The sequence below is a fragment of the Eriocheir sinensis genome, chromosome 14, assembly GCF_024679095.1.
Source record: "Eriocheir sinensis breed Jianghai 21 chromosome 14, ASM2467909v1, whole genome shotgun sequence".
Lineage (NCBI taxonomy): Eukaryota > Metazoa > Arthropoda > Malacostraca > Decapoda > Varunidae > Eriocheir > Eriocheir sinensis.
In genome coordinates this window covers 1,893,270-1,906,595 of record NC_066522.1, presented here as the reverse complement: position 1 = coordinate 1,906,595, position 13,326 = coordinate 1,893,270, and the positions used below count along the sequence as shown (strand labels likewise).

Sequence of the window (13,326 nt, the reverse complement as noted above, 5' to 3'; positions counted from 1 at the left end):
ACACTGGAGCCTCTAAGTCCTTGCCCTCCCTCCACCCACCCGAGTCTGCCTCACCCGTCTCTCTTACTGTAGCCAACTCTCACATCGAAAACAAGCCCAGCCCGTGCCTGCCCAACACTCACCAGCACCACTCCGCCCCCGTGAGCACCAGGGACATGCAACCTGGCTTGGAGGGAGCGTTTGTTTGGTGTCCAGAGAGGGGCAAGGCCAGGGTATATTTCCGAAGCTAATGTCGAGTTTATAGACAAACCCGACATCACCTCCCTAACAGAGATGCTGTCAGCCAGTACTTACTCAGACCGCATGATGGTGGAGTCGTTGCTGGCGTCCCCTAGGGTGTTCCGGAGCGTCTCGGTGACACGCTCAGCCCCAGGTGACGCGGCGGCGCACTCCTCCCAGCGGTGGGCGCGGCAGCCCAGGTCCGGCAGGCTGCCCGTGCGGCGCACTGGGGCGTGGAGAGAAGAAATGGAGATGAAGCACAAGAAAGATGAACCGAATCAGAAAAATCGAAGCTTATGCTCATAATACACACACACACATAAAAAAAAAGTATGGCAAGTTATGCCTAGTTAGGGCAAAGTTGGCTAGGTGATTATTCAATATATATATATATATATATATATATATATATATATATATATATATATATATATATATATATATATATATATATATATATATTCTAATCCATCCCAGTTTCATTTCTTTCTTGTGTAATTATTATTTTACCGTGGCTAGAGGGAATGGCTATGTATATCACGGGTGTAGGAGAGCCAGGACATAAAGGAGTTTGTGTGTGTCTCACGAGTCATTCCTGTTAAACACATGTGTAAGCTACTGGGTTGATCGGGACATTGACCAACCGGACTCACTGATGTGCTTATTTACATATTTAGAGTAAATTACGCGGTAAAGCAACGGAACAATTAAAAAGTCAGAAGAGGAAACATTCAAGCTGTCAAAAAGGACTCTTGAAATGGACAGATCTTACAACCTTGAGGTAGTGTATCCGAAGTCCCCCCCATCCTCTCTCTCTCTCTCTCTCTCTCTCTCTCTCTCTCTCTCTCTCCTGATAAGGAGTTATATAACATTTTCATCTTCAAGTTACTCATGGTTGGTGGTTGTGGTGTTACTGGGGTGGTTTGTAAATTCATTCATTTTACACTCCACAAAATAACGACATATTTATTAATTTATTTATTGAGAGAGAGAGAGAGAGAGAGAGAGAGAGAGAGAGAGAGAGAGAGAGAGAGAGAGAGAGAGAGAGAGAGAGAGAGAGAGAGAGAGAGAGAGAGAGAGAGAGATTTTCCCAGAAAGGGAGGGGGGGGGGGGCACAAAAGAGCTAAACGTGAACTTGTATGCTAAGGTCTGAACTTCATAGCTTAGGCCCAAACTTATTAAAGTAGGAGGCAGAACTTAGTAAAGCCGTAGCAAAGCCTACAGGAAGGAAGGAAGGCAGGGAGGGAGAAAGGGAGGGAAGGAACGGACAGGGGGAACGGAGTAAAGGATGCAAAAGAGTAAAGGAATAACGAAGTGACGGCTTAAGAATCTAGACAAAAAAAATGATGGGGGAAAATCTCATTAAAAAAGCTCGAACGAGGAAATGGACGATATCTCCTTTTCGTTTTTGTTCGGAGATCCGAAGGATAATGTAATTTGCCGATTACGTGGAAGTATTTACAAGTTCGTTTATTTTTTAGGAAAGTGGACACAGGTAGATATAAGCAAAGGAGAAGAGGAAGCTTGGAATAGGAACGGTCAGATGGAAGTGAATGAATAAATTACTAAATAAAGGAAGGAAGAGAGATAAACGGAAATCGATCAATGAGTGACTGATTGAATGAATGAAAGTAAATAGGTATAACAGAAGAGTGAGGAAACAGATGATCCAGAATATCCAGATTAGGAATGGAAAAGAATATCACTTCATTTTCAAATATCGACGTCACACACACACACCCGCACCCACACCCACACCCACAATCCTATACCCGTGCCAGCCTACAACAACAACTAAACCCGTAAGTAACCACCGCCACTTCCACCACCACCAACACCATTGTCATCACCACTTCTACCACCACCAACAGCACCGCCGTCATCACCACCACCACCTCCATCACCGGCGCGTGAGTGGGGAGACTTGCGGCTCGAGGCTAATTTCCTCCACGTAATAGATACCTTCCGTTCTGGCCCGGCACGGGGGGAGGGACATCCACTTCCCTCCCTCTCTACCTTCCTCCCTCCGCCCCTATCTATCCCTACGTCGTCTCGTCATACTGTCATCGCCGCAGCTTCTCCTCCCCCTCCTCTACTCTTCCTCCTACCTCATCGAGCGCCTTTCCTACTGCTGCCTACCTCCCGTCCTCTCCTCCCCGACCTCACCTCAGTTACATGTCCAATCTACTTACCTGTCCCTCTCCACGCGCACGCGATGTGATTACATTCCAATAACTCCTCCTCCTCTTACCACCTCTACTTTTACTACTACTACTACTACTACTACTACTACTACTACTACTACTACTACTACCATCAACAGTGCTTGTGGAAATAGCCGTATTTCACACCTCCTCAAGTTAACCCGTTAAAGCCTCTGCTGTACATGTATATGCATATTTTCCCAGTCCCGCGCGGCAGTTCAGGGACTGCCATCAAAGTCGACGCAGCGCTCTGTGCAAACACCGCCTTACTTTATGCACGCAGACGGAAATGGCTCGCGGGCTGGGTAATTTTCCGCTCGAGCAGCAGGCGAAACGCAGCCCTCCATAACGCAATGTATTACGTGTGCAGGCGCGCGCGTGCGAGTGTGTGTGTGTACTTCTTAGCTAGATGTACTAAACTATCTGAATTTTTACAGGAGTATAAATAAATTTGTGATGTCTCGTATTTAAAAAGCAAAAAAAAAAAAAAAAAACTTCTCGTATCTGTGTGTGTGTGTGTGTGTGTGTGTGTGTGTGTGTGTGTGTTGTGTTTAAAAGGCTTACGCTGAGAACTTTTGCTCTTTAAAAGTAAATGCTATTAAGGTTTTGGTGCCCCGTGAAAAGTGCGCCAAGTTAAGCTTCTTGGGCGCTACCTGACAACACTTTTCAGCCTCAACACTTACTTTAAACGAATGAAACTATAGAAAAAAATATTTATATGAAGAAAAAAAAAATGCTGAAAGGATTATCACACTATGGATCCGCATGAATAATTACAATATCAGATTACCCGACAGTGATATGAAAGAACTTTTTTTTTCTATTATTAAATGTACAATTATCATTCTGCCCCAAAATATGCTTTAAAAAACAAAATCTCAACAAGGGAGACAATTGAGAGAGAGAGAGAGAGAGAGAGAGAGAGAGAGAGAGAGAGAGAGAGAGAGAGAGAGAGAGAGAATATACAGGAATGGCAAGCAGGGGAAGAATGTAGGATATGAAGGCGGGGGTGAGCGGAAGAGGAATAAGAAGTGAAAGGAAAGAAAGAAGGAGCCGGGGCGGAGGAGAGTCAAGTCACGCGGAGGGCAACAGGTGGCGGCGGCGGTCGAGGAAGAGGAGGAGGAGGAGGAGGAGGAGGAGGAGGAAAGAAAGAAGACGAGGACGACCGCGAGGAATCACATACCACAAGTCAAGCTAAACATTCTACAACAAAGACGCTGCTGTTTTTAAAGTTACGATTTTCTTTTTGAGGGAGCGATAAGAAGCGGCGCAGAGCTGCATAATTTGTTAATCCAGAGCTGCATAATTTGTTAATCCATCTACCGATTATTTTTTAAAGTAGTCAATCAAACCAGTAAATAAATTAATGGTCAGTCACTTTTAATTTGTACATTCATTTCTTTGAACAGAGATTAATATACCGACGTATTTTCCCCCCTCCCTTTTACGGAGAAAAACACGGACTTTCATATTTGTATTTTTTCATCATGGTTGAGTAAAATAATGTTTTTTTTTCAATCCTTCATATTTCAGTGGAGGAACTTTGGTTTTGGCTGTAGTCTAAATTCAATATTTGCTCCTTTGCATTCTCCCACTACAGAGATAAAGACCAGAGAATATGTTTTGTGGTTGATAACTATCCTGTATTATGTGGTCTGTTGGTTATCTAGCTGCGAATAAAGTAGTGTGTGTGTGTGTGTGTGTGTGTGTGTGTGTGTGTGTGTGTGTGTGTGTGTGTGTGTGTGTGTGTGTGTGTGTGTGTGTGTGATACCAATGGTCCTTCCACACAATAGCTTTCTCCTAATCCTACTTTCTCCCTCTCCCCCTCTGTTGCCTCCTCTCAACTTGCCTTTTTTCATATTCTCCGCGCGGCCTTAATCCCCTCTTTCCTGCTCCTAATCTCTAAGCACACCCAATCTTTTTATTCCTTCTTCTTCATCCTCCTCCCCCTGTCACCATTCCCTATTCTCTCGCTGTTCTCTCCCTCTTTCCCGCTCACCCTTCACGACAATCAGTTTCTTTCTTCATAATCGCGCCCTATTCTTCCCCGTCTCCCTTATCTCATCCATCTACCTCCTCCCTTCCCTCCCTCTTTTAACACTAAATAAGATGCCATTTTTACGTCCACCACAAATCCATCCATCCCCTTCTTCATTAACCATCCCTTTCAACACTCCCTCTTCCTTCTCTCTTATTAACTACATGGGCCCTGTGCCTTTGACCCCGACCCTCCCCTCTAACCTACCCATTCCCTACCCTTCCATCCTAACAATGTGCACCCTCAACTCTTCCTCTCCCTCTTCCTCCTTTTCTCCTAACTCCATTCCTAACTACATACCCGCTGTACTTCACTATCCTCTCAAAAAGCTTCTCCCCAACAATGTACACCCTCAACTCTTCCTCTTCCTCTTCCTTTTTCTTCTCCTAACTAAACTTCCCACTACCCACTCAAAAGGCTTCTCTCTCTATCCTCCATCGAAACAATGTACAGCTTCCCCTCCTTTCCCTATCCAAACTCACCACCACACCCGCTCCTCCTCCTCCTCCTCCTCCTCCTTCCCCTCTCCCCCGGCCTCGTATCTTCCACTATCTCAGGGGCAAACGTAGGGAAAATTCGGAGAATGGCAAAAGTTGAGCAAGACAATTGGGCCGTGCTGCGCGTCCGCCAACTTGGGCAATAAAAATTGTCCGAGAGTTGCGCTATCGCCTGGCGTCGCCTCGCCTTCCGCCGGGCGGGCACACGCGCCGAGCTTTACGGTTTAGTTCGAGAGTTCCAGTGTCGCGGGGAAGGATGAGAGAGAGAGAGAGAGAGAGAGAGAGAGAGAGAGAGAGAGAGAGAGAGAGAGAGAGAGGGGGAGGGGGGGGGGTTTGGGTGAACTATTAAGGTCACGAGAAATGGCACTGGGATTAATAAGGAAGAAAAGGGAACTGGCATAGGAAGAAAACGAGAGAGAGAGAGAGAGAGAGAGAGAGAGAGAGAGAGAGAGAGAGAGAGAGAGAGAGAGAGGGGAAAGCTAGAAGAAAGAAAAGAGAGCTGGTAGGGAGGGAGGTATCGAGGGAGCGCGGGATGGAAGGGGGCAAGGGAAAGCAAGATGGGAGAAAAGGGAGCTAGCTGGTGAGGACGAAGCGAGGGGGAGATTGGAATGGCAGGGGTGGGGAGACAGAGGCTGAAAGAGACGGCTTGTAAGGGGAGACAAGGTTTAGGCTTCTGTTCCGCCATAAGGGGAACGTGCAGTCTTTTCTCTCTCCCTTAGCCCACAACACAGAGCCTCGGGTGACTACGCTCCGGCACTCCATTCCTCCCTCCCTCTGGCCTGCCACTTCCCTCCCGCCTCTCTTCCTTTCACCGTACAGCGAGGGAGGAAGATAGGAGAGAAGAGGGGAAGGGAGGGAAGAAAAGAAGAAAGAAGTGAACTCAGGGAGGGAGAGATTAAAAAGGAAAGAAAGGAATCATAGGAAAGGAAGAAGGAAGAAGAAAGAGATGGATTATAATAGCAAAGAAGAAAGGTAAGGGAGAAAGGGAGAGAGGAAGAGATGAAAAAGGAAGGAATGAGGGAAGGGAGACGGAGCCCCACACATCCCATGTAGACCCTCGCAAACTCAACTCACAGAGGAGACGTATATATACCAACAACCAGATAGACTTTCTCGATTTAGGAGGAAAAGGGAAATAGATAAAAATAAGCCGCCCTCGCATCACACATTTCTCAGGGAACGACGCAAATAACTTTCAGAATAAACTGCAAATTCAAGTTTCGAGTGGTGGCCCGAGGAAAATGAAGGTCGTTTTCTTCCCTTGGACTGTGTGGCGAACTGACGGATGGAGGGATGGAGGAGTGGGGAGAGGAGGGCATGGGAGCGCAGGGCTGGACGAGAAGAGGACCCTGTGTCAAGGCGGACGGGGACACATTCACAGCAGCTATACGAGGATGAAGGAAATTCGAAAAACCTTGGACGAACTGCAAGAAGAGGAAGAGGAGGAGGAGGAGGAAGAAGACGAAAAGACCAAGAGCGATGAGATGAACTGAAATCTGAAAATCTTGAAGAACAGGAGGAGGAGGAGGAGGAGGAGGTGGAAAAAGAGGACTTAGGAAGAAGAGCGCTGGAGAGATTCAAACCACCGACCCTTCGCTGCCTCGATGACAACTCGTGGTTCATCGAGAGAGAGAGAGAGAGAGAGAGAGAGAGAGAGAGAGAGAGAGAGAGAGAGAGAGAGAGAGAGAGAGAGAGAGAGAGAGAGAGAGAGAGAGAGAAATACACGGAGCAATAACCTTGTGGTAGTGGTGGTGGTCAAACTTTTCCTATTTTATTTTCTCTCCCTCTCTTCTCTTCTCTCCTCCACCCTTCCTTTCCCTTCCCTGTCATATTGAAACATCACCATTGTCATTTTTTCTTCTGAATCTAACATTAATTTACTTATTCACTCACATCAGTCGTTCCTCATCTCTCCGACACACACACAAGAGAGAGAGAGAGAGAGAGAGAGAGAGAGAGAGAGAGAGAGAGAGAGAGAGAGAGAGAGAGAGAGAGAGAGAGAGAGAGAGAGAGAGAGAGAGAGAGAGAGAGAGAGTCGACGGAACACGCCTTTCCTAATCTTGGGTCTGGAGGTTTTAGTCCAATCTTGGCAGAATGTTTTCAATTGATCAAGAGAATGATTTCCTGAACTTACAACGTGTGTGTGTGTGTGTGTGTGTGTGTGTGTGTGTGTGTGTGTGTGTGTGTGTGTTTTAAGACCTGTATGATAAAATTGTTAAAGTACTGGACACTGCGAACTTGACCTAATCCTGCACACACACACACACACACACACACACACACACACACACACACACACACACACACACACACACACACACAGACGTTAGAACAAGTATATTGGTGAGGGAGGTAAAGCACACGCGATCGACGTATTTCTGCTCGCAATAGTTTACCGCGAGGAGGAAGGTTTTCATTTAGTAGTCAACGCTGAGGACGCAACGCACGACGACGCCGAAACGAAGCGAGGCGGACGGAAAATGCGACGGAGGTGAAGCAGGATAAAACGCCACGCAGAGAGAGAGAGAGAGAGAGAGAGAGAGAGAGAGAGAGAGAGAGAAAGAAAGAAATTCAGTAGGACGGGAAGGAATAGGAAAATCAAGTTACAGTAGTAGTAGTAGTAGTAGTAATAGCAGCTGCAGAAGAGAAAAAAACAGCTGCAGGAGAAAAACAAAAACAAAAAAAACATCAAAACTACTACAGTGTAAGTAATGACAGGATGGTCTGGCCACAACATTAACAACGTGACCATTTTTTTTCCTCTTTCTCTCTTTTTTCCCTTCCCTCGAATCCATTTTTTATGCGGCGACAGGGAGCAGATACCATCGTCCGTCCGGCCACCCCTCGGCACGGCATCACGGACGGGCGGGAGGGTGGGAGGGGGTGAGGGACACGACAGGACGAACCCGCGGGCCAGGCAGCACCGACTCGAGGGGGAGGGGACGAGGGCAGGTCACGAATGCTGCGGCTGACTCAGTGGTGATTTTTTGGGGTGATGTTTCGGTCGTAGATAGAATGAAGAAAGGAAAGAATATATAAGTGGTGGTAGTTATATTGTAAAAAAAAAAAAAACAAGACGAGGATAAGTTAACGAAGAAGATACGGAGTTACTGATAAAGAGGAAGAGAGAGAGAGAGAGAGAGAGAGAGAGAGAGAGAGAGAGAGAGAGAGAGAGAGAGAGAGAGAGAGAGAGAGAGAGAGAGAGAGAGAGAGAGAGATTGGTGTCTCATGTGGCTTGGTATTCTCGAGAGATGGACGAGAGGGCGAGGAGCTACGCACATACACACGAACCTTCAGCGAGGACGTGTGAGATCCTCGCCTCAAGCCGCTGTCTCCTTGTGGCGGCGAAGGATTACTGAAGGAGGAGGAGGAGAAGGAGGAAGACATGAAGGGTGGTGACGCGGCTATAGATGTAGATGAATGGAGATAAACAGGTACAGATAAATATAGATAGATGGAGAAAGAGGAGATTTAAGAATTACATAACCCAGGTAAAGGTCGTGAAGAAGACTAAAGAAGAGGAGAAGAAAGGCGGTGATGGGAATAAGGATGTGGAGGAACGGAGATAGGCAAGCTCAGATAAAAAATATATATAGGTAGATGAAGAAAGAGAGGAGATTTGAGGTTACATAACTCAGAGGTCGTGAACATGAGAAAAGAAACACATGGAACACTGAAAGGAGGAGAAAAAAGGAGGAGGATACAGAAAGAGGCAGGTACATATCAATAAAGATAGATGGAGACAGTGAGGAAAACTTGAGAATTACATAACCCGGATAAAGGTCGTGAACAAGAGAAAAGAAACAGATGAAAAACTGAAAAGGTTACAGTGCCATCAGGAGAAAGAGGAGGAGGAGCTGGAGGAGGAGGTGGGGAGGAAGAGGAGGATGAGGATGAGGAGGAAGAGCGAAGGGAAGAGAAGGGAAGGGAAGACATTGTATATGCTAATGTTATCGAGTGCGGCGGCGTTGGCCTCTTACTTGTGTTGGTGAAGGGTGCGGGGGGGAGGGGGGAATGATCCTCCTCCTCCTCCGTAAGGCCTCCGTGCCACTCCGCTTACTCCTCTCCACTGTTCTTTCCATTGTTCCCTTCCGAGCCTCTATTTTGTTCGAGCGTGTGTGTGTGTGTGTGTGTGTGTGTGTGTGTGTGTGTGTGCTAAAGAGGAACAGATGCAGGTATTGATCACGCAGCCCGCCTCGCTTTTTTTTCCTTCCATTCTTCTTCGCGGACGAAACAAAAAGAAAAAAAAAAGTCGAGCACACGGCTCGACGGAAAGACGAAAAAGGAAAAACAAATCATTTATTCGAAATTTTAGCAATAAATATTACTGCTACTACCTCTACCAATAATAATAATAATCATAATATATATATATATATATATATATATATATATATATATATATATATATATAGATATATATATGAAAAAATAATAGTTTCCAATACCTTGTAACATTGATAAAACCGAACAGAACATACATAATATATCACAACGTTACGTGTGAGAGAGAGAGAGAGAGAGAGAGAGAGAGAGAGAGAGAGAGAGAGAGAGAGAGAGAGAGAGAGAGAGAGAGAGAGAGAGAGAGAGAGAGAGAGAGAGAGAGTGTGTGTGTGTGTGTGTGTGTGTGTAGTTGCGTTTTGTTGAGAGGAAATTGGAAGTCGGACAGAGAGAGAGAGAGAGAGAGAGAGAGAGAGAGAGAGAGAGAGCACCACGGACGTCAGGATTTGGAAGCTTTTTGACATTGTGTTCGCCTTGCATGATCGATGAAGTCACGAGGAGAGGGGACCGTGCACCACCACCACCATCACCACCATCATCACAACCACCACCATCACCACAACCATCATCACAACCACCACCACCATCACAACCACTACCATCATCACAATCACCACCATCATCACCATCATCATCACAACCACTACCATCATCATCACCATAATCATCACAACCACTACCATCACCAGAACCAGGACCAGTACCAGGGAGTCGACGGTCCGTGGTGGTGGTGGTGGTGGGTGGTACAATTAGCTAGGTTGACAGACAATCCCTCCCCTCCGCTCTTCAATTATTCCTTCTATAATTTTCTTCCACCGTCCTCCACCTTCAGTTTTTGTATCCAATATTTTTTTTTAGTGTGTTTCCTCCTCGCCCCATGCGCTTTGTCATAATCTCTCTCTCTCTCTCTCTCTCTCTCTCTCTCTCTCTCTCTCTCTCTCTCTCTCTTTGCCACCCGTCTAGCTTTTCTCCACATTGTTCCCCTTACTTTTTTTCTCTTCCTTGCATTCTCTCCTCATCTTTCTTCTCCCTCAGTTCTCTCTTTACTCATTTCTCTATTCCCTCTTGACTCCCATTTACTTTGAACTCAAAATTCCTTTCTCCTGCTCTCTCGCTTCTCCATTCTTCCCTCTCCTTTTATTTTTCCTTTAATCTCGAATTCCTTTCTATTTCCTTTTCCTTTTTCTTTATCCACAAAGGAGCAGACTTCACTCTATCTTTCCATTTACCCAAGTTCATTTCTTGCGCTCTTTCCTAAATTTAAATCTGTTTTACTCTCTTCTATTCCTTCCCTTCCGTCCTCTCAACAAGACTGGCCGCTGGCAGCTCTCTCTCTCTCTCTCTCTCTCAGATAACTTGCTCGCTTCCCTCTCCCTCCCTCTCTCTATCCCTTTCCATTTTCGCTTAAACTTTGCTCTCACTCCTCCAGCCGCTCCTCCTCCTCCTCCTCCTCCTCCACCTTCCGTCCCTCTCACTCCTGCCTCACTCGATCAAGACTCGTCGTACCCTCCTCGTCTCTTTGAACTTAAGGCACTTTTCCACTCCCATTCCAGCTAATTTAATCATGTCGCTCCACCCGTACTGAAAATTCTTTTCCCTCAGCTCACTTCTGGGCGGGCGTCTCTTCCTCCCTCCCTTTAAGATATCTCCGAGATGCTCTTCTTTCCCACCTCCTCCTCCTCCTCCTTCTTCACTTAATTCTCCACTTCATCTTTCTTCCACTTCCTCCGTTCACTGACACTTTCTTTCTTCGGTGCCCTCCCTGAAATCACCCACTCATTCACGCCCTTCCTCCTCTTTCACTTCTCTCTTCCTTTTCATTTCCATAGCTCTTTAGAAACTCGTCCTTCTCCATCTCAAAAGACAAGGAGGCAAAGGAGGAGGAGGAGGAGGAGGAGGATCGATGACAGTGAATGCTAGAGTAATTCCCGGGTGGCTTTCACCCTCTCTCTCTTTTTCCTTAATTGCTACTCCGCCGAATCGCTCTCAACAGTACACAACGATTCCTTTCTTCTTTAGTTCATGCCGCTCCCTTTACCTTCACTTTGCCGGGCGGCGGAGGTCGTTAACGAGAGATGCCGTTACGTGTCTTTCAATATATAAAACAGATAAAAAGAATTCTTGACTTTTACATTTCATCCGGCAACTCAGCCCCCTCAGCCGTCCCTTTATTCCTTCCTCCCTCCCTCCCTTGCTCCATCCATCCATCCATCCACCCTTCCTTTCTTCCCTTCACTCATCCATGGCGCAATCAAAACTTCTCTTCCGTCACGACAATTTTAGCATATCCGGGGAAACTAAAATTACTGCTATCACTGCCACCATTACCATAACCACCACCCTCACCACCACAATCACCACCGCCCCACTACCATCACCACTACAACTACTACTACTACTACCACAACAAATCTCTGTCCTCTGGCTCCTATTCCGACCATTTCCCAAGACCACAGAGAAGATTAACCGCGTTTCCAAGGGTGATTTTTGCTATCCAAGGTTGATGCCATGTGAAACTATCGCTAGCATCACAAAAACAGTCCACGGAAATCGAAACAACTTCTAAAACTATCGCTAGCATCACAAAACAGTCCGTGGATATCGAAACAACTTCTAAAACTATCGCTAGCATCACAAAACAGTCCATGGATATCGAAACAACTTCTAAAACCATCGCTAGCATCACAAAACGGTCCACGGAAATCGAAACAACTTCTAAAACTATCGCTAGCATCACAAAACAGTCCGTGGATATCGAAACAACTTCTAAAACCATCGCTAGCATCACAAAACAGTCCAAGGAAATCGAAACAACTTCTAAAACCATCGCTAGCATCACAAAACAGTCCGTGGATATCGAAACAACTTCTAAAACCATCGCTAGCATCACAAAAACAGTCCGTGGAAATCGAAACAACTTCTAAAACCATCGCTAGCATCACAAAACAGTCCGTGGAAATCGAAACAACTTCTAAAACCATCGCTAGCATCACAAAACAGTCCGTGGAAATCGAAACAACCTCTAAAACCATCGCTAGCATCACAAAACAGTCCGTGGAAATCGAAACAACTTCTAAAACCATCGCTAGCATCACAAAACAGTCCACGGAAATCGAAACAACTTCTAAAACCATCGCTAGCATCACAAAACAGTCCGTGGAAATCGAAACAACTTCTAAAACCATCGCTAGCATCACAAAAACAGTCCGTGGAAATCGAAACAACTTCTAAAACCATCGCTAGCATCACAAAACAGTCCGTGGAAATCGAAACAACTTCTAAAACCATCGCTAGCATCACAAAACAGTCCGTGGAAATCGAAACAACCTCTAAAACCATCGCTAGCCTCACAAAACAGTCCGTGGAAATCGAAACAACTTCTAAAACCATCGCTAGCATCACAAAACAGTCCACGGAAATCGAAACAACTTCTAAAACCATCGCTAGCATCACAAAACAGTCTACGGAAATCGAAACAACTTCTAAAACCATCGCTAGCATCACAAAACAGTCCGTGGAAATCGAAACAACTTCTAAAACTATCGCTAGCATCACAAAACAGTCCGTGGAAATCGAAACAACTTCTAAAACTATCGCTAGCATCACACAACAGTCCACGGAAATCGAAACAACTTGTAAGAGAGGCTTTTCCAACAGGCGAGGAGAGAGGAGTTTCTGAATACGGGATCAGGGGCCATATTCTATAAACATTTCGAAGCCCAAGCGCACACACATTTGACAAGGCTTTCGTGGGAGTTTTGGGCATTTGCAGAGGTAGTTTTATGACCCTTCTGGTAGTTTAATCATTCTGCTGTGCCATGAACCTACAAAAACTCTCATTTGAGCGCGATTGATCTCCCTTTCGGCTTCTGGAAATAGTCGATGTGAGAGGCAGAAGCGTCTTGAGAACACCGAGCCAGCCAGGGTAGAGGTGGTGGTGTTCTTACGTAAGCTGGCGTCGTTTCTTTCATCCTTGTCCACTAGACGCCGCCCCCGCCATCACCATCATCATCATCAGCCAATACCGCGGCTATTTCTATTCAACGATCATTCTCCCACAAATCTTCCTCCTCCTCCTCCTCCTCAA

The 13,326-nt window shown here is 45.9% G+C and overlaps 1 protein-coding gene across 1 annotated transcript in view; it reads right to left on the bottom strand.

The window, feature by feature from the left end:
* LOC126998328 (uncharacterized) overlaps nt 1–13,326 on the bottom strand; it is a 113,285-nt gene that overhangs the window by 32,627 nt on the left and 67,332 nt on the right. The window contains exon 5 of the mRNA XM_050859815.1: nt 295–445. Within this exon, the coding sequence (XP_050715772.1) occupies nt 295–445 (151 nt within the window). The remainder of the gene's footprint in view (nt 1–294; nt 446–13,326) is intronic.